At 43.9% G+C, this 21,347-nt stretch overlaps 1 protein-coding gene across 4 annotated transcripts in view; it reads right to left on the bottom strand.

Annotated features, from left to right (window-relative positions):
• Positions 1-3,375: 3,375 nt before the first annotated feature.
• CDKL2 (cyclin dependent kinase like 2) overlaps positions 3,376-21,347 on the bottom strand; it is a 42,754-nt gene continuing 24,782 nt past the window's right edge. For 3 of the 4 annotated variants that reach the window (XM_032762327.2, XM_032762325.2, XM_075066070.1), the window contains exons 5-13: positions 20,646-20,758; positions 18,336-18,475; positions 16,843-16,931; positions 14,685-14,814; positions 10,218-10,510; positions 7,252-7,345; positions 6,415-6,532; positions 6,105-6,211; positions 3,376-5,433 (exon numbers count right to left, since the gene is read on the bottom strand). In XM_032762327.2, coding sequence (XP_032618218.1) covers positions 5,374-5,433; positions 6,105-6,211; positions 6,415-6,532; positions 7,252-7,345; positions 10,218-10,510; positions 14,685-14,814; positions 16,843-16,931; positions 18,336-18,475; positions 20,646-20,758 — 1,144 coding nt within the window. In that variant the 3' untranslated portion in view covers positions 3,376-5,373. Of the gene's footprint in view, positions 5,434-6,104; positions 6,212-6,414; positions 6,533-7,251; positions 7,346-9,352; positions 9,459-10,217; positions 10,511-14,684; positions 14,815-16,842; positions 16,932-18,335; positions 18,476-20,645; positions 20,759-21,347 lie in introns of those variants that run through there. The other variant, XM_075066068.1, reaches the window with a different exon arrangement.

Here is a 21,347-nt window from a genome sequence, read left to right as displayed (position 1 = left end):
TAAAGGGCATGGGGAGGACACTGGGGGAAAAAACCACACAAGGTGCTTAGCGGAAGATGATCTCCAAGCTGTTTGTAACCGGGAAAAAGACAGGAGTGAGATCCTGCCCTTCACAATCAGACAGACTAGCCACTTCTCTTCAAAACTGAAGTCCACACTCTGCCCCTGCTGCACACAAACAGCTACCACTGCCTTCCGAGCAACCGGTCAGGATTTGGCCCTGGGGCAGGAAGATGCTAGTTTATGGTTGTGTTTGATGCAATAATCCCACCAACTGACTGCAGCAGGAGCGCTGTATGTAGGATGGTTACACAACTGGATCTTGACTGGATACCCAGAGACTTGCAGCCTGCTGCATTATCCACAGAGCAAGCACGAGGGGAATCTACCTCACTTCTGCAAAGGCTCTGCGCATCACAAGTAGCCTGAGGCTTTCACGGATAATTCCCCCCAATTCGCTCACATGTGTTAATTCCCTCTCTGTGGAGGAATAGACGAGAGGACTCCATTATGGACAGACAAAATAAATCAATGCAGTGGCCTTGCCCTAGGAATATACTCTCTTGTTTTCACTTACCACACACATCCATACCAAACTGCCCAGGAAACTAACCACTCCATAGATAAGTGAACACAGGGGAACATTCTTATTTTTGTTCCTTATCCTATTCAAACCCTATCATTTTTTTATTCTCTTTTCCAACGAATCACAAGTTGTGGCTGATCATATGAAGGAATCTACAAGCACATTTGCATTAGACATACATTGGGAGCAGAGTTAAAACAAACCACCTTTGATTTTAAGATCAAGAAACGTTTTTCAGCAAGGAGTTGTCCAAGTCAGTGCTGAGGCACAAAGCTAAGAACACACCATAAAGACAGTGACTGTTCCACCTCCTCAAAAAGGGAAAATGATATCAGAGTCCAAGAATTATGACAAAAAACAAGGAAGTGAACTATAAGGTGTGCAATACAAAACTGGTAACATTGCATTAAACCAACAGAATATCACTAAAACATACTGATAAATATTTGCATTAAAGTATTGATAATGAAATACACAGCACATTTTTATATACGTTTGGGGAGTTACTGTCCATCGCTTCACTCTCAGGCTCCTGGGTCAGAGATCTCATCCTCAGGTACAGGAAGAATGAACAAAAGCAAAATGTAAAAGACAAACCAACCTGATGTATGTGATGTAGCAGTAAGGGCAGCAGCCCAGACCACTGGGGCATGGGAGTAGGAGCAGAGAACCTGGGTTCTGTTCCCAGCTCAGCCACTCAACTGGCTGTGTCACCTCGCACAAGCCATTTACTCAATACACAGCCACCTTTGGACGGCGTTTTGAGAAACGGCTCAATGTTCTTATTGTAACACTTCGTGTACACTGGTACCCGCACCCTGTGTGTCCGCCTGAAGATCTCCAGTACCAAACAGCAGCTATCAAAAGCCCCAGGGCTGTTTGTAAGAGCAGCAGCTAATATGCAGCAGTTTCAGTTCCATGATTACCTGCATCATAGCCCAAACCAACTCCCAGTGATAAATGAGCTACAGAAAAATCTCTATGACCACTCTGGAAAATGAGCTGCCACATCTGAAGGGGGGGGGTGTCCTCATACATTTACTAATGCAGTCCTCAATCCTGCATCGCAACCTGCTAATGTGGAGCCCTCTGTCCTTGGGCAGTGCTGGGTGCTAGAAGAGCCCGATGGTAGATCAAGGCCAATCATAACGCCTGCTTCCTTTAGCATAAACATTATCCAGGTCCCACTAGAGAACTGCTAGTCTCGGTTGTGTACTAAATCTTCCAGGTGTTGTGCCAAGACCAAATGCCATCCTCCAAATATGAATAAACCTCATCCACTCTGGGTTGAGAACACATTACATTTAAAGCACTAATACTGGCACAAGCTCTACCCATCTTTCACCACATCTGACCACCCCACTACCTCCAAGATGGCCCAGTGCCTGGAGACAATGAGCTCCCAGATGAAGGACAGTTGGTTGAAGCTGAACCCTAGCAAGGCAGAGGCGATGCTGGTGGGCAGAAGGAAGCACTCTGAAGAATTTGTAGCTGTGGTGCGGTCTCCTTAAGTTGAAGGCACACACTCACAACTGGTCAATGCAGTCTAGTTTCGGAGGGTCCTGGATTTCTCGCTAACACAATGTTCTCATATAGCAGTAACTGTGATTAACACTTACCACCACCTCCAATTGGCCAGGAAATGGCATCCCATCTCAGAGAACAATGACCGGGCTTCAGTTATTAACGCCTCTGTCACCTCCCATCTGGACTACAGCGATGCCATATACCTGGGCATGAAGCCTTCAGCATTTAGGAAACTCCAACTAGTAGAGAAAGCATCTCCTCAGCAACCCGGGCCACCACAAAACACCTCAGACCTGGCTGCCACTTCCTACACTGGCTTCCCAGAGAATATCATATCAAGTTCAAAGTCTCAGTCCCCATCTTCAAGGCACTCCATGGCCTGGGCTCAGGATAGTGAAAGATCACCCAAAGCCCTGGCAGGAGGCCCATGGTTGATAAATTCACCCCTTTGGCACAACAGAACTTTCTACCGTAAGAGTAAAGCTTGTTTGCACATGACACACAGAGTTTTGCTTGAAGAAGCTGGTCTGAGACTGAGGAACAAACTCCACCCAGGAACTAAGGGACCTTCCAAACCTCACCGCCTTCTGCTCCAAGTACACGGCACACTGCTGTGACCTGCCCTCTCTGACACACATACAGAAAAGTGTGCACATAAGGAAAATACCCTACCAAAACGAAACAGTACACTACGCACACAATTCTCCACCTGGGGAGAGGCTGAAAGAGAACAAACCACACATGACAGATGTAAGTCACATACTTCAGTGCACAATCAGAAGGTGCTCAGAACTATGGTGACAAGTACAGTATAATAATCTGTATAGACTAGAACAATCTTTATTTTTCTCAAAATGGGAAATACATTTTCCTTTTGGACAGAAACCTGCACACATCCTTTACATTGAGAAGCTATTTCAAAAATGCACCTAGAACTTCAGAGTTTAAAAAAAACAAAACCAAGAATGGCGGGAAATTGTGTCATAATGCAAAGTAAAAAACAACCCCCGCCCTGGCAAAAAAGAGACACCAATTTAAAAATCATGCTTCTGTCTTAATAGTTTGTATCCATGACTATGGTGAGGACTTTATAAAGACACCAGCTTAGCCTAACTTCTTAAGTCCTTACTTAGGCTCCTAAACAAGTAACAGGCTTTTCAAGAGTGCCAAACCCCCAGCAGTTCCCACTGTAGCCCAGTTAGAAAAGTAACCTATAAAAAAGTTGTTATAACTGAAAGAAGTCAGCAAATATGATTTCTTCCTTTTTGCAGTTTATTTATTTTGTGCATTTGATAGCACTGTGTGTATAATCAGTTTTACCATTCGCTCTGCAAAGTCAGTCAGTTCCCCCTATCTGTGTAAGTCTTTTCTTCAGCAAGAAGGAAGATATAAAAAAAAACCCACAAAAATAACCTACACACACAACCCACAAACAGGAAAATGTGACTGTAAAACAACAACTGGTAGAGTTGAAACACCAGAAACTCGTTTTAATGCACTTCCTTTAATTGATGAGATTTCAACTTGACAGTGTTTTTTTAAGCAGCTGTCAGATTCATTTCAACAATTTATAGTCACTAATGCTACAGAATCCTAGACCATTCAAAAATTCTCAATATAAATGCTAGAGACATCTCTTGATTTAATTGATTTCAGATGGTAAAAATCCCTGAAGTGGATTTTATATACTGTAATCCCTTAGCCCTTCCCAACAACTGAATCTGGTTCAGGAGCAGGGTCAGTGTTTGCAGGAGGATGCTGACGGGGTGAGGTACACAGATGAGGATATGCAGGCAATGCACAAATATTTATCTTCAACAGTTCTGATATTTTAGTGATGTTGTCAGTAGTTTAGGACCAAAATTAGTATTTCATATTAAACAGGGTGTTACAAAAAACCACAACACGAGTATGTCTATACTGATGATTTGTAAAGATTTCACAAAAACATGATTTATTAAAATTTAAACAGTCTCTGTAGAGTTGGAAATCAAAATACATCAGCTCTATGCCAGAGCCTGGGAACCAATCAGGGAAAGCGAGCACTTCACGTTTCACTACCCAAAATTAGTGAAATGACAATAGTAAACACATGACAAAAAGTATATTAGATTTTTAAAATTCATTCAGTTTTAACTTTTAAATGTAGGCGTTACTGATAGTACATTGATACATTTTCCATTGACAATTTTTATGGTGACAGTGTTTCTTTAACATGGAGTCTCAGTGAATTTTTTCTTCTGTTATCTAAGTTTCCCGTACGTCCCTCTCTTTTGGGTCTGTTAAATTTGCCAGCTCTCTCTCTCTTTAAAAAGGTTCAAGTGTAGGAGTTATCATCTGTTCTTGGCTCATAAGTGTTGGTAACCCTGCGCTCTCTCACTGAGACCTGGGGCTCTCCACTGGCCATAAATACGGTTTTGTTGTTGTTTTTAAAGAAAAATAGTTTACTACAAGATAACTGTATTGGATGCCGTTGGTACAGCCAGCGGTGGATTAGCCACTGGGCCCGGGCCCAGGGCCCTGGCCAATTGGGGGGCCCCGGAAAAATGGGCATGCACCCTGACCACGCTCTGCTTGCCAGGTGCTCCTGCCAGGGAGCGGGTGATCCCCCACAACCCGACCCCACCCCCCGACAGGAGCACTGAGCAGGGGAGCAGGGTGGGATAAGCCCACACGCTCTAACCCCATTTCCCTGGCAGGAGCGCTGGGGGAAGAAAGGGACGGCATGCGGAAGTGGTGAGGAGAGACCCACACTTACTCTGGCCCAGGGCCCCACAAAACCTCATCCACCTCTGGGTACAGCTCTTCTCCCCAGGCCAGGAGTTGGTCAGTATCCTAACACACTAACTTTGTTTCATTGTTGGGTAACCGCCTTTTCAGAAGACACACAATTCCATAATGCATTCCATCCCTCCCTCTAATGCTAAACACCTCCAGTCAGTTCCACAAAAAAATAAAAAATCCACTTAGGATCAAGATTCATATGCATGGAACTATACAGCACTATACAGGAAAAGGGACCCATTCACAAAGTCATGCACTGGTCTTTCCTGCTTGGCAACGGCACAAATACATTCTAAACACGCGTATGCTGCAAATGGCGATATCGAACATTGGAAGGCTCTCTCTTCAGTAAACCCACAAAAGGTATCAGCCCTTGTCAAGTGTTCTTTTTGAAAGGCAACAAGAGGCTAAGCTGCAGAAAGTAATACATACGCTTCAGAGGCAAAACGTACCCAATTCCTCAGTTCTTCTCCGGGCTAGCGTTCTACTCGAGGGAAGCTGGCTTCTGAAGCATCTGGCAGTGATGTTCCCGATATCTGCCAGTCAGAAAACAAACATTCATGTAATTCCTAACATACCAGCCTAAAAGCAGCATGACCTAGTAAAATTGATCATCAATAACTTTCTGCCTGTCCCAAGTCAGTAGAACATGGGCAGGTTCTTCATTGATCATATTGCAAATCAGCATACATGGGGGGTTTTCCCCATCCTTCACCATTTTTTTTTCCTTTTGCCTAGAATGGCCAAACCATTTCTGCTCAAACTTTTGGGTTCTCTTTCCCACTCTGCCACTGACTCACTGTGTAACCATGGGTATTGGTCTGTAGCCTCTGCATCTCAGTTCTCTCATTGTAAGCCATGTGCTGTGTGTAACAAATTCTGAAAACGGGAAACAGGAATTGTGGTTGTATTGTGAACCTTGAACATGGTCCAAGTTTGTCCCCAGGATAATCCCAAGATTATAAATTTGGGCCAAAAGTTTGCCCAAAATGGTTCTTTTCCCCCCTCACATCAGGCTCCAAAAACTCCTGGATTGTCCTAAAACAAATTGCTCCAGTGAGCATGCTGCTGCTACTCAGACACCCTGGAATGTAATGTGCTGCACAGAGACTGGAACCTTTTTGCTCTTGCTGCTTTGCAACGTGCTTTGAAAACCTTGGCAGAAAAGCCAAGTAGAACAACGCAAAGCATTTCATTGGATCATCACCTGTTGCAAAGCCAGGCTCGGGTTGTGAAGATCGATGGTGGCAAGGGACGGAATGCGAGACTCTGAGACTGTTTTGTTCTCCTTTTTGACAAATCTGGAATTTCGAGCTGCAGAAGACAAATAAATAAATGCATTGACTGCTGTGGATTTTTGTTGTTGGTTTAAGCACATAGTGTCAATATTTCCTTCTCAGAAAACCTGTCACATGCTAATATGATTAAAAAAAATTAAATGTCTTGATGCAACTTACACTGCTCTTTATAACTTATTTATCATCCAGTTTTAATTAACAGCAAATTAAAGCTCATACCGTCCATTCCTTTCAGTTCAGGGAGATGGTTATAGTTTAGCTCAGGCAAACGCACATCTGTCTTGGAGAATTCCCATCTTTTCTTGTTTGCCTGAAGAATGTTCTTTTCATTTGAGACCTGACAGCAAGGGATTAATTTACATGAGTAATATACAGCAAAGCTAGGGATACTAAAAGTAAAAACATTATTCAGGTTTAAATAAAGAAGTGAGAGTCTCTGCTATGAAACTTCCTCAAGCATCACAGTACCAAAACAGCCTGAATTCTTTCCTCGAAACATTCTGTTCAATAATCCTCAAGACAAGCTTTAGGAGATCACCTACACTTACACAGAACACCAAAAACTGGAAAGTGGTCTCAACTGTGCAGTCCGTAGTCAGGCAAAACTCCTACTGATCTTGAGAGGAGTTTTGCCTGAATAACAACTACAGCATCAGGCTTTAAGTCGGCATGGCCTTTCAAAGAGAATTCCGAGGGAGCTGCTAGCCGCTCATTTATGTGAGTGATTCGTTCGTTTTTACAGTCTGTCCACAGAAAATTCTAAATGTAAATTCCGAACTACTTGGTCACCATAGTCTCTTCTTCCAGCCTGGCCAGAAACTGTAATTGCACTTGTCTAGAAGAATACATATCTATCATTTAGATCTCTTGGAGAGTGCCTCTAACTTAAGTAATATTCCAGGACAATACATTCACATAACATGACTGTGAGTGTCCCCAAACCAAAGAAGGGAAATTTATCTAGAGAAGGCCGAAATGAAAGGTATTAATGACCTGAAAGTAAATACTGAAGTTTAAAATACATTGTTTTCACTACAGAAGAAGGATGATGCTTACCGACGTGGCCAAGCTGACATTGTAATGCCCTGCTGGTGAATGTTTCCCTTGCTTTATAAAAGGGGTTAAGTATTTTTTAGTCTTCTCATCAACTCTATAAACAAAAACAAAAAATCCAAGACTCCAGTCAGAATTAGCAATAATCTCTTGGCAACATCGTTGCATAAAAATAACTCTGCAGCGTGAGACATCCAGCCCTGACATAATCAGCTGTTGAGTTATTGGTTTCTAACCTACACACTGCGCTGCCAAGGGATTACACCCAGATCAGAAGTGTACCCTTGCTATTCGTCTTGGGCCTGTCGAGCAATGAAAATCAAGATCGGTCTCTCCCAGAATAGTGTGGCACTGTGACACGGACAAACAGCTGCCATGGACTCACTTCAAGAATCCATTAATAAGGCTGGTATCTAGGACTGTTATTGGCAAAGTAGCCTGCCAGCATCCTGCAAGGCTTTGTATTAGTTACTCCACCAGAGAGGAGAATCCCACATCCTTCTTCGCTGGTAGAATGTAGCATGACCTCAAAGCTGGGTCACACATAAGTGGTGGGGGAGGGCTGGTGAGCGGGCACAAACATTTTCACCACTTTTGATACACGTTCTAGATTCCAAACTAAGTGGTTTCACACACACAGTGGGGAACATTACAATCCGTCCCGCACATAAGCAAAATCCTGGAATCCCATTGACTTCAAGTGAGAATACTGCCTGTCTAAGTTTTTAATCACAGAAAGTGCTCTCCTACTCATGTTTTCTGATGCAAAACTCTTTGCAGTCACTCTCTTCTCTCCCTACTATAGCTGTATTTAGGGCTCACTATTGTGTCTTCTATGCACAGACCTGTGTTTTGGGATGGTGTGGGGCCCTTTAACTGCTCCTGCAGGAGTGCCAAGAAACATTAATCTTCAGAGCCACAATACTTCCTGCAGCTACCCAGATACAGATGAAGCACAGGTGCTACTGCACCTCTAAAGAGGGTGCAGGCTGATCTCCCTGCTACAGCAGGCACTGAGATTATCGCCTTACCTGCCCCCCTTGAGACAGTTACTGTTAACCCCGCAAATCAGAGCTCAAGTGAGTGTGTGTGTCCCAGATTCCTGTGCAGAAGGGACAAGAAGGATGATCTTTGCACCTTCCCTCTTTCATGCCCCTACACCCTGGGTTCTATCTGGCCCATAATTATTAAACATCTGTTTCAGCAAGGAATACACCAGACGGCAACACTTATCCATGTCTGTATGTTTCCAGAATATCTGAAAAACCATTATTTGCTAACACAGAATTTACTCCTGAGGGAATTCTGCACCAAAAAATTAAAAATTCTGCACCAAAATATTTTAAAATTCTGCATATTTTATTTGTCAAAATAACAATATATAATCACGTCAGTTTAAATTATTTTGATAATTTATTTCAAAATACCTGCCAACAAGTATGTCTGTAACAATACAGACAATGAAAGATTCAGGAATTTTTTTATTATTTTTTTTTTGGACAAATAGATTTCTTACTAGACATATTAATACAGAACTTTGAGTAATCATTCATTTAAACTACAACACAGAAACATATTTCCCACACCCCTCAGAAGCAGTGTAAAGGCTTGCGGGAGTCAGGGGTAACGGTGGAGCTGAGAGAGAGGGAAGGAGCCTGGGAATGAACCTGGAGGGTTGCTGGATGTGGCTGAGAGAAGTATGGGATGTGGGGGGGGAAGAACGATGGTTATGGGGTGGGGTAGCCTCCCCCCATGCAGACCCTGGCTGATCCCAGCCTCTCTCATTCATTAGGCATATCCGACCCGGTCCCCATGTGTCCCTGCATCCCCATGTGTCCCTGAACCTCCTCCCCATGCGTCTCTGCACCCCCTGCCCCTCCCCATGCGTCTCCCCTCCCTTCTCCCCATCCCCATATGTCCCTGCACCCCACTCAGCCAACCCTTGCCCCCCCAATCCCATGTGGCCCTGCATCCCCACCCCATTTCAGTCCCCACCCCAGTCTGTCCCCCACACTAGCCCTTTTGGACTCCAGTCTATGTGACCTCCCAGCAACCCCATGTGCCCTGCTCTGTCTTCCCACTCCCCCAATATGTGCTTCCTCACCTGGCCCCATTGGCAGGGCGCTGTGAGAAATGCAGCTTCTGCTCTCTCCCTATCAGCTGTTACGGCTGGCGAGCAGCTGCTCTCTGTTCTGGTGCCACAGCAGCCCCTGGTGGGCGAAAGGCGTAAACTGAATGTATTTTCTGCAGAGAAAAAAAAAACTGCAGGGGGATATGAATTCTGCATGTGCGCAGTGGCACAGAATTCCCCCAGGAGTAAGTATTACAGACAAGAACTCATGTACACCAGCTGGGATCTCCAAATACAAAAAAAGAGCAAATCAACTTGCTTAGGATAACTGCCTTCTAAATTCCTTTGTGGTTACACTCCTAGAGGCAGTCCTCTGCCTGCTCTGCTTTGTGCTGCTAATGTGGTGCAAATAAGGCAGAAAATGACATGGCAGAGTCCCCAGAACTGTCACAGCCAGTCCTGATGCCACCCTATTCACAGGGCCCTGGTGGAAGGAGTGCGAGAGGACGAGCATGAGTGGTCAGAGCATGCTGTGCTCTGGGTATCTCTAACTCGTGTTTGGTCCCATGAGGACTGTTGCCTACTGGCATATATTACAGCGGCCATGAAGTTGCATCAGGGCCAGGGAGAGAATCAGGAAGCCACAACCAGCTCCCTTTATGCTCCATGAAGTGGGAGAATGGCATAAACTCAGGAAAGCAGAGATTCTAACTCTTAAATTGCATAATCTCAAAATACAATTACAGCTGCTCCCCTGTACCGCTGAAAATCTTTTACCACCCACCCAGCCCTGCCCAAAACCCATTTAACCCCCTTCATTGTAACAATGTCATTTCATGACACTCTCCCTTAAGGAGCATTTGCTAAGCTCCTCTACTGTTCTATTTAGCTTCCATACCTGTAATTATAGGTTCCAGGAATAGTTCCCATCCCAGAGTTAATACTTATACTGGGCGTGATGGTAGCAAGGTTCGGGATAATGGGAGGAATAACCATGCCTGGGTTCTTTATGTAATCCAAGCTGCTGCTGGAGTCTTTCATGCTTGTCGGAGGGACTGTTTTGAACGGACTGGTTCCACTGTCATACAGGCAGCTCATATTGGAAGATCTGTCAGCTTTCTCCACCTCAGCTTTGGATAATTTCACCTTGAACAGTTTAGGATCTTTGCTCTTTGGATCAATGTTGAAGTCCTGTTTAGAAAGAGAAGTGTCACTCTGCCTATTGGGGATTAGGACGGACATTAACATTACTTTACAGCAGCATGTGTGGAAAAAGAACAGAAGACAGACACTCGTAAGAAGCGGTGAGATTTGGGTAGAAGTGTAGTGATGTTATGAAGAAAACTCCTGTTTTCCATCAGCAGAAGGTAGAGTTCATAATTCACAAAAGACTTATTTACCTAGGATGGTGAGACTTGATAAGTTATCTTACCACATCCCATCAACGCAGGAGGTTTGGTTTGGTTTTTAACGTGTTTAGGAAAATTAAAGGGCATGTTCTCTCTCATCACCAAGGTGCCTAGTAAAATGTACTAACTGGGCCTAATCGTGCTGCAGAACAGGTCTACGCAACGGTGGCACAGCTGTGGCACTGTAATTGTCCCGCTGTAGCGTAGATGCTGCCTATGTTGCTGGAAAGGGTTTTTCCATCAGTGTAGTTAATTTGTCTCTCCAAGAGATGGTAACTAGCTCAACAGAATAATGCTTCCATCAACCTAGTTGTGTCTGCACAAGGGGTTGGGTCAACCTAACTAGGGCTTAGGGGGTGGCATTTTTCGCAGCCCTGAGTGACATAGCTGGGTTGATCACATTTTTAAGTCTAGACCAGGCCAGTGTCTACTCTTCCCTCAGCTGAGCATCCCTTCCCAGCAGGTCAAGGTACACACAACACACCAGTAACTATGGCGCGGTTCTCAAACTGGGGGTCTCGAGGTTATTACATGAGGGGTCACGAGCTGTCAGTCTCCAACCCAAACCCTGCTTCGCCTTCAGCATTTATAATGGTGTTAAATATATACAAGTGTTTTTAATGTATGGGGGCGGGGGTCGCACTCAGAGGCTTGCTGTGTGAAAGGGATCACCAGTACAAAAGTCTGAAACCACTGAACCAGAGGATGTTTAGTTATGGAGTGTAATATTTCTGAAATTAGCATGCGCCAAAAGAAGGCGCACAAAGCTGATGGACTAAATCACGGAGGATGAGACCCCACATCAGTCAGGGCTTCGGCAACACACATTTCTAGGCTCTGGTATGAAAACACCGTCAGCCTACTCAGCCACAGCATTTTCACACCTGTTTTGACATACCTAAGAGACAGGTAAGCAAATGTTTACTGTGATTTCCCTTACGGGATGGCACATGACTACAGCTGGGTTAGCTGGGTGGTGGCAAGAAGAGGGTTTTTTTTGTTGGTGGTGGGGTTGTTTTTTTTTTTGTTTGTTTGTTTGGTTGGTTTTTTTTAACAAAAGCTGCAACCCATTATTTTGATCCTAGCCTGACACCTACAGCTTTTCATTGCCAGAGGCTCTGAGACAAAAGGAATCCTGGGTACCACGCATGAGGGCTAATCACATTATTCAATTCATGGGCATATCAAGACACCTCCCAGGCTCTTGGAAGGCACAGCTCACTAGAGCTGCCCAATGGAGAAACCCATCGGAGAACAGGAGAGGGCTGAAAGGAGGATGGGCCGAGGGCTTTTGGAGTCACTGGTGCTTTGAAGAGGCAGATAGGCCAGAGAAGTCTAAGGAAAAATAGAGCTATCCTGACCTACTTCCAAAGAAATGGAACAAGAGCAGAGAAAAGCGTCACTGAGGCAGATCCCAGTCCCTAGCATGGGATTTACAGCAAAAGTCTGTACATCTGGAGCAGAGATCTGCAACAATTGAGCAGCGATTCAACATAATGCTGTGCACAGTCAATTGATTTACACACTTTAATGAACCCTCATCACAACTCTGTGTAGTTGGCAGGTAACCATGTACCATCCTTATTTTACCCACTGGGAACTGAGGAAAATGGTTTAAGCAACTTGCTCACAACCACAGATGGAGTCTGCATCAGAGATAGGATTAATGCTCAGGGCTTGCTGATTCCAAGGGCCACAATTCACATCCCTAGCGCTCAACTCTCTCAGTACCGACAGAACTACACTGAATACTGTCTGGTGCAAAGGCGGGGGAGGGAAATATACATTATACACACATCATATAGGAGGGTGTATGTGATGGCTTAGAACTACAACAAGACCCTGGTATCTGGAGATGCTGCTTCCAGACAGTCATTTTGCTATATAGAGTTTAGCACTCCAGCCACCTCTGAAAAGGAGGAGGAAAGATTCCTCTGGGGCTTAGCAAGGAAGCCAAAGGGAAATCCAACATATCTGCATATAAAGAAATAATTCACAGGAGGCTTTACATGAGCTCTGGAATTCCTTAGCCAAATGCACTTTAAAAGCATGCTTCACCCAGCACAGCCTCTTCCTGCTCTCTGGATGGATGCTATTTTCAGTAAGTGAAAGCCAGTCCATTAGTCCAGTAAGTTTGCTGGACATTCGCTGCCTGGCTAAGAGCAATGATTGGGCTACATAAAGTCTTTCCTTAGATGTCTGTTGCACCAGTTATATTTTTAAAAGCTTGAGCACTACATAGCTTTTTCTCATCTGACCTTGAAAGAGTCAGCTGCCATCTAATCCGTTCCTTTTGAAGTAATTTAACGTGGAATACATAACAGAAGAAGTGTTGCACTGCATGTTAATGAATCCAGAAAAATTCCTTTCCTAAACAAATTCTGCACTTGTCTCAAATAAAACGGGATTAATGTGTGTGCAGCTTTCAGTTATGAGATCTTAAAGTACCAAAAAGGCAAAACATAAACTTAACCATTAACTCAAATAAAATGCAGCTCAGAAATGAAAGTCACTTCTCTTTTTAGCATATTCATTTTAGACACTTTGGAATAAACACCAACTGAATTAAGACACATGTACTTTTAAATGTTATCAGCAATCCACAGTTGTGTGTTTCTCTCAATTAAAAAATAACCTAAATCAGACTTTATCCTAGCCATATTTTTTTCCTCGTGAATAAAATGTTAATTTAAAGGCCTTGGGATTGCCTCAGAGTACAAAGCTTATGAGCAATAGTATTTATAGACACCAAACTGCAGACTATAAAACATATAAAAGTGTTGGATAATGTAAAATTATCAAATGGCATGAATTTTCTATAGCATTTGCACTTGGAATAATTTTGAAATTATACACAAAGATCTTTTTTTTTCAAAATAAGTGGCAGATGCTCACCCAGACCACAATTTGGAGAGAATAATATAAGGGGGGGGGGGAGAATGATGTACAAATATTGATGCAGGGCCAAATGATGCAGACCTTACAGAGAACCCATCTCTGAAAATCACATCCCTTAAAGGTGTCTGAGGTAGGACACCCAAGAACCGAGGCACCCAAAATCACTAGTCACTTGAAAATCTTGACGAAGGCCTCTGCTGAGGCTGTCTTGTCACCAGTCTCCAGAGAATTACCCCTGCGAAATGATACAGCACCATGCACCACAGCTGATCTCAACAGCCACAGCAAATAGCCCAGAATGAAGCTGAGGGTTTTTCATATCACAGCCTGTATGTTGTATGTGACCCAGCAACAGAATTGACAGGGAGCAGGTTTAATATACTGCCTAAGACTATCATTGCCCAGCTGGTGCACGTTTTCTGCATCAACTATAGATTCAGACTGACCTACTAGGGTAGCCTTGTCTTGCATTCGGCCGCGATTAAATCAAGATATAAGAAATACAGCTGGGGTGAGGGAAAATAACTGAAAATTTCATTTCACTGGTTTATTAAACTGGCCAGTTTTTCACCATTCAGAATTATTTTTTAAATCAAAATTTTCACCTGTTTTAAAAGCATAATTTTTTGTTCTATTTTATTATTGAAATTTTCCAATGCACCTTAGTTGACCAATCAAATGTAGCGATGGAGAAAAATAAAACCAAACCTGGTAAGTGAATGCTAAAAAACGATAAATGAAAAAAGTTGGTCAAAAACTTGCAAAAGATTAAAATTTTCAAGAAAAGCTGTAATTGCATAAAACATTGTTTCTGATAATCGACCATATTTATTGGAAAAAAATTTCAACAGCTCTAGGTCACAAAAGTGTATTTCCAAGAATTATGCTTGCCTTACCAGAAAGCGATGAAAGAAGGTGCATTTTTAATAATGGAAAATAAAAATATCTATATATTTCTCTATGTAATTACAGAAGTGGGGCGTATGCACACACAGAGATGGATTTTTTCAAAGATTACATGAATACTATTATAGAAAACAAAAACAAGATCTACTAACCTGGATATCAAGCATTTTTCTTTCCTCTCCTAAAGAATCATCTTTGTCCTTTTTGCTAATTTTTGATTTTTTGGGCAAAGGATGGTCCCTGCCATCTTTCTGGATCTTTAACCTAAGCTCCTGAGCAAATCTACATTCCATATTAAAAACAAACAAAGCAACTTCCATTAGTACAAAATCTACACAATTTGGTGTTCACCCCAAACCCAGTCAAATTACGTCTCTTTTGAATAAGTCAAACTATTATACTTTTTTAAAATGAAAAATTGGCCAAACTGGTTTACCCATTAAAAAGCCTCACAAGTTAGTTTGGCCTGAATATATACATCTAACAAAACATACACGGCAATTACGTCCTGTGTTCCAGTTCATTGACTCTGTGCTGCACGCAACGATTAATAATGTAATGTAAAATGTTGTCTGTATCATTTACGGATATTAGTGAAACATTATTAAACAGGACACTTGCTCTTGTACTCTGGGACAACAGATGGAATTACTGTGGACTCCGCTTATTCGCAATCTCTCCGTTCTCAGCAAAAAGCTGCTAATATATTTGAAGGCTGCCAATAAGCAAAAGGCAGGTTTGTCCGGCTGCAGCCAGCAAAAGCAGCCCTGGGACGCGCCTTTCCTGGTCGCAGCCCCACAAACCTGCCTGCAGCCAGGACCTTTCTTCCAAAAATAGCTGTCAATAAGCAGCATGTCTATTGCCAGTCTCCGAATCCTACTAACTTACAGTCAATGGGAAAGATTTGGTTCCCAGAAAAATGCTGTTATGAACCAAAAGTTGTTAACATCAGGATTGCTATTAAGTAGCATCCATTGTACAATCAATGGGCCTGCCCTTGCTCTCACTGGAGCCAAGGGTGTTTTGCCATTGACTTTAATAGGAGCTGGATTAAACACTTCTGTGAAACTGGTGGTACTCTCTCCTGGTATTTCAGAGAAGAGGTCACTTGGAAAAAAGAATGCACATAATTTCTGCATCAGAAATTAGGCAATATCCTTTGTGTCCCCACTTTAGCACCTGCCTGCACAAGAATTCAAGCATATAAACCGGTGTCGATCCTTATTCACATTAGTTTGCTACTTAGCAAGTAACAGAAGACTCAATGTAATGAGCGTGTATGGGCCTGAACCGAAACCCACTAAAGCCAATGAGAGCACTCCATTTATTTCAACGGACTGTGGAATGTGCTGTATATGCAGCCATGTGATGTTGATACCGTACTACTTAAATAGGCCACTCAGGATCTGACTTACTAGGATTACAGTATTTTGCCACACTTAGATAAAGTTAAGTATAATTGTGTTTTATTATTTAATCATCTAGAACAGCAGTTCTCAAAAACTGTGGGCTGGGCCCCCAAAGTGGGTCATGACCCCGTTTTAATGGGGTTGCCAGGGCTGGCGTTAGACTTGCTGGGGCCCAAGCCTAGCACTACTGTGTGGGTGTCGGGCATCACTGCCCTGGGCTGAAGCCAAAGATCAAGGTCAGGTTACAGGCTCCCCACGTGGAGCTGAAGCCCTTGGATTTTGGCGTTGCCCCCTCCCCCTGCCTAGGGCAGAAGAGCTTGGGCTTTGCCCCCCCCCACCTCCTCGGCCCAGGGCAGTGGGGCTTCAGTAGGCTCAGGCTTCAGTCCCCCCTCCTGGAGTCATGTAGTAATTTTTGTTGTCAGAAGGAGGTCACAGGGCAGTGAAGTTTGAGACCCCCTGATCTAGAATTACTCAAATTTTGTTAAGAAAAAACTGAACAAACCTGGCCAAATATTTCACACCCCTATTTCTAATACATTTTCTGTGCATTTTATGGCAATAACTCGATGAATACTTATTTACAGGCAACTCTCTAACTTTCCCTGGGCATACTAATTTTCTTTTTTCTGCCAAACTACACTCGTGTAATGCTAACCACACTGAAGGCTGCTCTTTATCCAAAAGTGCAATTCTACTTTGCAAAACGACTAGGTAAAAATGACACTGTTCAGGGCTCCATGTTTACTGTTTGGCATTTTCCATTTCAAATATGCTCAGTGTACAAGTAAAGTCTTGTGTTTTTTTCTAACTGCCAACTCAGCACAGAACCTCACACAGCTCAGTGGCATTATTTCCTTCTCTCACATGGCCATTTTGACCAAGAAGCCAACAGACAACGTACCTTTCCGTGAATCCATCTTTGTTAAAGAAATCGCACTGCAATAGGTCAGCACAGGATGGCCTTTTGTCCGGATCAATCTGCAAGCATTTCTAAAAGACCAAGGTAAATTTTGGTAGGCAACCGCAGTAGCATCAAATGAAAAATCTTTGCTATGTCTAAATAAAAGTCACTAAAGAGACAGTAAGAAAACAAATAAACAAGGTCCAAAGTTATAGAGGAAAACACTGCTACAGTGTGACCAAGGGATGTAAGCAGGGAGGACAAACTGGACGAATTTAACAATGTTTGCTTGGAAATTCTATCCATATGGAATTGCTGCCTTTCACTGACAGACATCAATCCGCTTTCTCCTAAACTGTAACCATCTCTCTAATTCTGATTATTTTAATTTTTTGGTCAGGATTTTACAGCATGGACAATGTTAAGCATTAGAAACCAAATGAGTTGTGTTCAAAGTGTTATTCTATTTGGCCAACAAAATTACTGTATTCCACACATGCAGGCATAAACACACACACACACAAAGTAGCAGCTGCAATGTTCAATACATATTTTCCCAAAATGGAAAATCTAAAGCGGCTAAGGCAAAATTGAGGGTTTTCACACACAAGAGAGAAGGGGTGTTTTAACTGCTCCTTGTTAGGATTTTGCATCTGTAACACACTGGTCAGCATGTGTTACCTGTCCCGCTCCGTGCCCAACTCACCGCTTAAGAGTCTGGTAGACAGAGCCACCCCTAGCCATTTTGGTGCCTATGGGGTCTCCAAATCACTAGCCAAACTAGACCCTACTTCCCACCACCACCCTAGCAGCTGCTTGTCGTGAGATGGGAACAAAGCATGTGGAGCAGGGACCACAGCTCTTGCTCCCTCTGCTCAGTGGCCATGGATCCAGGCAGGAAAGAGAGCAGCTCAGAGCCTCCTTTCCCAACCATCACCAACCCCACCAGGAGTAGGGGCCTCAGCTCCATCCCATTCAGCCAATGAGGTAGCAGACAACAAGAGAGACCCTATCCTCCCTCTGCCAGCGGCAGCGACAGAGCCTATCCCAAGTGCAGGGGATACAAGGCAGTGGAGAAAATAGAGCTATGAAGAGTCTGTGGGAGACAACTGTCCTCTTGGCAAATGATGCCCCGAGTGCAGAAGCAATAAGTGGGGCGACACAAAGGGGGTTAGGACTCAGTTGACCCAGGGTAAGGACTACAGCCAACGGTGAAGCAGAAAGCACAGACAAGGGGATGAGGACACAGTAAATACTAGAAGCAGCAGCATGTTTTGTTTGAAGGAAGAGGGCTGCGCATCATGTTTTTTCTCCTGCCAACCCAGCTAATGGTTCCCAGTCTAATTAACCGACAGAAAGCCCGAGACGCAGCCTCTCCCTTGCATTTTTGAGCCCTCTTCCCCACAGTCTAAATCACAGAACCTTAAGAGCAAAGGGAAGACGGACAGAAGGAGAAAACAGAAGACCAAGGCATTTCCAAACGAATTAATTACCTTGGCTAAATCTAACACTGCCGCAGAGAGCTTGGGATACCGTCTTTCAAGAGGTTCGGCCTCCTTGACCTCTGGCAACCTCACTCCAGCAAAGAGTGGATTTTTATAGAACAGCTCTTGATGCCGTGGAGTTAAATTGCCTGGAATGGATAGGTTATATTGTTATGATATCACCAATGCATACAGAAAGCTTAGCACAGACTGCGGCCCTCTGCTTGATTGTAGATGGCAGGATGTCAGTGCCAGTAAACACGTACCATTGTCCTTACGCTAGCTAAAGCACTCAGCAGTTTCACTGTGGTTCTTTATCCTACCAGACATTTTGGATCTAGCACCTCAAAGTCTGCCAATATGAAAAGGCTTTTCTAGGCTGAGAAAAATCTATTGCTCAACCTGGCCCAGACTAACCTTAGAGACTGAGACCCTTCAGTGATGCCTTTGCAAGGTCTCTCTTCCCTTCTACAAGCAAAATTAACTGTGGCTCCATTTTCAAGCTAAAAGAGACACCCCCCCACTCCCTTTACAGCATATAAAGGAATTAATGTTCTTAAAATGCTGCTGCGCCAGTACCCCAGTCATCACTTCTCACGTCATGATTCACTTAGCTCTACCCACTGCCTGTGATCCCAGAAGTTCAGCTATGGACCTTGGCAGGAACGGGCAGTTTAATTGGAGTGACCATTACTGCTTCTAAGAACATAAGAACAGCCATAGTGGGTCAGATCAATGGTCCATCTCCTTGCATCCTGTCTTCTGACAGTGGCCAGTGGCAGATGCTTCAGAAGAAATGAAGAGAACAGGGCAGTTATCAAGTGATTCATCTCCACCATCCAGTTCTGACTTCTGGCAGTTGGAGGCTTGGCATAGGTACACCCAGAGCATGAGGTTGTGCCCCTGACCACTTTGGCTAATAACCATTGATAGGCCTATCCTCCATGAACTTAGAGGGTTGTTTGTTTTTTTTTTACCCAGTTATACTTTTGGCCTTCCAAATATCCCCTGGCAATGAGTTCCACAGGTTGACTGTGCACTGTGTGAAGAAGTACTTCCTTTTGTTTGTTTTAAACCTGCTGCCTATTAATCTCATTGGGTGACCCCTGGTTCATGTGTTATGTGAAGGGGTAAAGAACACTTCCCTATTCACTTTCTTGACACCACTCCTGATTGCACCATATCCTCCCTTAGTCATCTCTCTTCTAAGGTGAACAGTCCCAGTCTTTTTAATCTCTCCTCAAACGGAATCTGTGCCACGCCCTGATCATTTTTGTTGTCCTTCTCTGTATCTCTTCCAGTTCTAACATACATGTTTTTGAGATGGGGTGACCACAACTCCATGCAGTACTCCAGGTGAGGGCGTGCCATGGATTTCTCTGAAAGAACCCAGGCAGCAGCAGCAGGAGCGTGCTCTTCTGCTGAGAGCTCTCTTGCAGGGGGCACGTCAGGGTCCCACTCTCACCCTTCCTGTTCAGGGGGTACCGTACGTAAGGCCACTAGGGAGACCGCCTGGGGTGCCTGCAGCATTCTGACCAAGTTCTTCCTTTCGTCAGCTCCAACTTGTGGTCTTTCAGCTTCCGCTGTGTCTGGCCAAAGTCTGTGGCTCGGATGAGTGCATGCCAGCTGAGGCTCAGTCCGGATACGATAGAGGTGAGAACAGTGGGATGGGGGGAAAAACTCAAGGAGACAGCAGATGCACTATCTGTCCCTTTAACTGAGGGCACTTTGGCTACTGAGGTCTGCAGTCTAGGGGTGCCGTTAGAAACCTGGCAGCTTCTGCTTAGCCAGATGGCTGTGGTAGCTTAGAGAATTTTTTTAAATATTCCCTTAGCAACAAAGCTGCTTCCTATCAGATGTGGACATGGCCCCATCTACATGGCATAACCTTTGGCTGCTAATAACATAAGACCAGCTTGCTTCTAACCAGTCACAGTCAGATACAACAGAGGACAGATTGTGGTATTTTCAAACCTTACAGTGCTGTAATCATTAACAAAAAATATCCACGTTCCAGCCTAGGAGGCAAGAGGTGAAATGAAATACATCTGGGGGTCTTCACCAAAGCCCGAGAGGATATTTGTCCAGGTGACAAAAAAAACACTCTGTTTTGGCCCAATCATCCAACTTTACCACCACCACCACCACCATCACCCCTGGCTGAAACAGCATGAGGGCATTAAGGCTAGAATCAGGCGCTTTGACAAGACTGTTTGCACAGTGTTTGCTTACATTACTCCCAGTGCCACCCTTTTTTCATTGCCACAACATACCATAAGCCTTTGCCAATTAAACACAGAAAAAAGCTGACGTTCTTACCCAGACATTTCATGATATGGTACAGCTGGTCAATGTCTGAGTCCCCAGGAAACAGGGGCTCTCCTGTAAGCATTTCTGGGACCAGACAGCCAATGGCCCACACATCCACAGCCCTGAAAGAAAAGTACCAATACTGAAACCAGCTCCAGCAAAACCATCTCTGGGTATTTTCCTTCTTATATCTGAGCCCAAAGTTGCTGGTGTTCATCGCCCAGAAGGTCACTGCAGGCTACGTGGCCTAAAGCAGCACTGTCCAGGACAGCGTATGGTTTTGGCATGTGGCAGGATGACTGTTTTCAGTTTTAACCATGCATAAAAAAAGTGAAGTATTAGAGGGGTAGCCGTGTTAGTCTGAATCTGTAAAAGCAGCAGAGAATCCTGTGGCACCTTATAGACTAACAGACGTTTTGGAGCATGAGCTTTCGTGGGTGAATACCCACTTCGTCAGAATGAATGTAGTGAAATTTCCCAGGGCAGGTATAATATATGCTAGCAAGCAAGCTAGAGATTAATGAAGTTAGTTCCAAATCAGGGAGGATGAGGCCCGGGTCTGTTCTAGCGTTGAGGTGTGAAAACCAAGGGAGGAGAAAACTGGTTCCTGTTAGTTGGCAAGCCATTCACAATCTTTGTTTCAAATTGCAGATGAATTGAAGCTCAGCAGTTTCTCTTTTGAAGTACTGGTTGAACACAAGACTTGAATGG

Source organism: Chelonoidis abingdonii, chromosome 5 (assembly GCF_003597395.2).
Source record: "Chelonoidis abingdonii isolate Lonesome George chromosome 5, CheloAbing_2.0, whole genome shotgun sequence".
Classification (NCBI taxonomy): Eukaryota; Metazoa; Chordata; order Testudines; family Testudinidae; genus Chelonoidis; species Chelonoidis abingdonii.
Note: the sequence above shows the minus strand (reverse complement) of the source record. Positions and strands in the feature narration are given on the sequence as shown.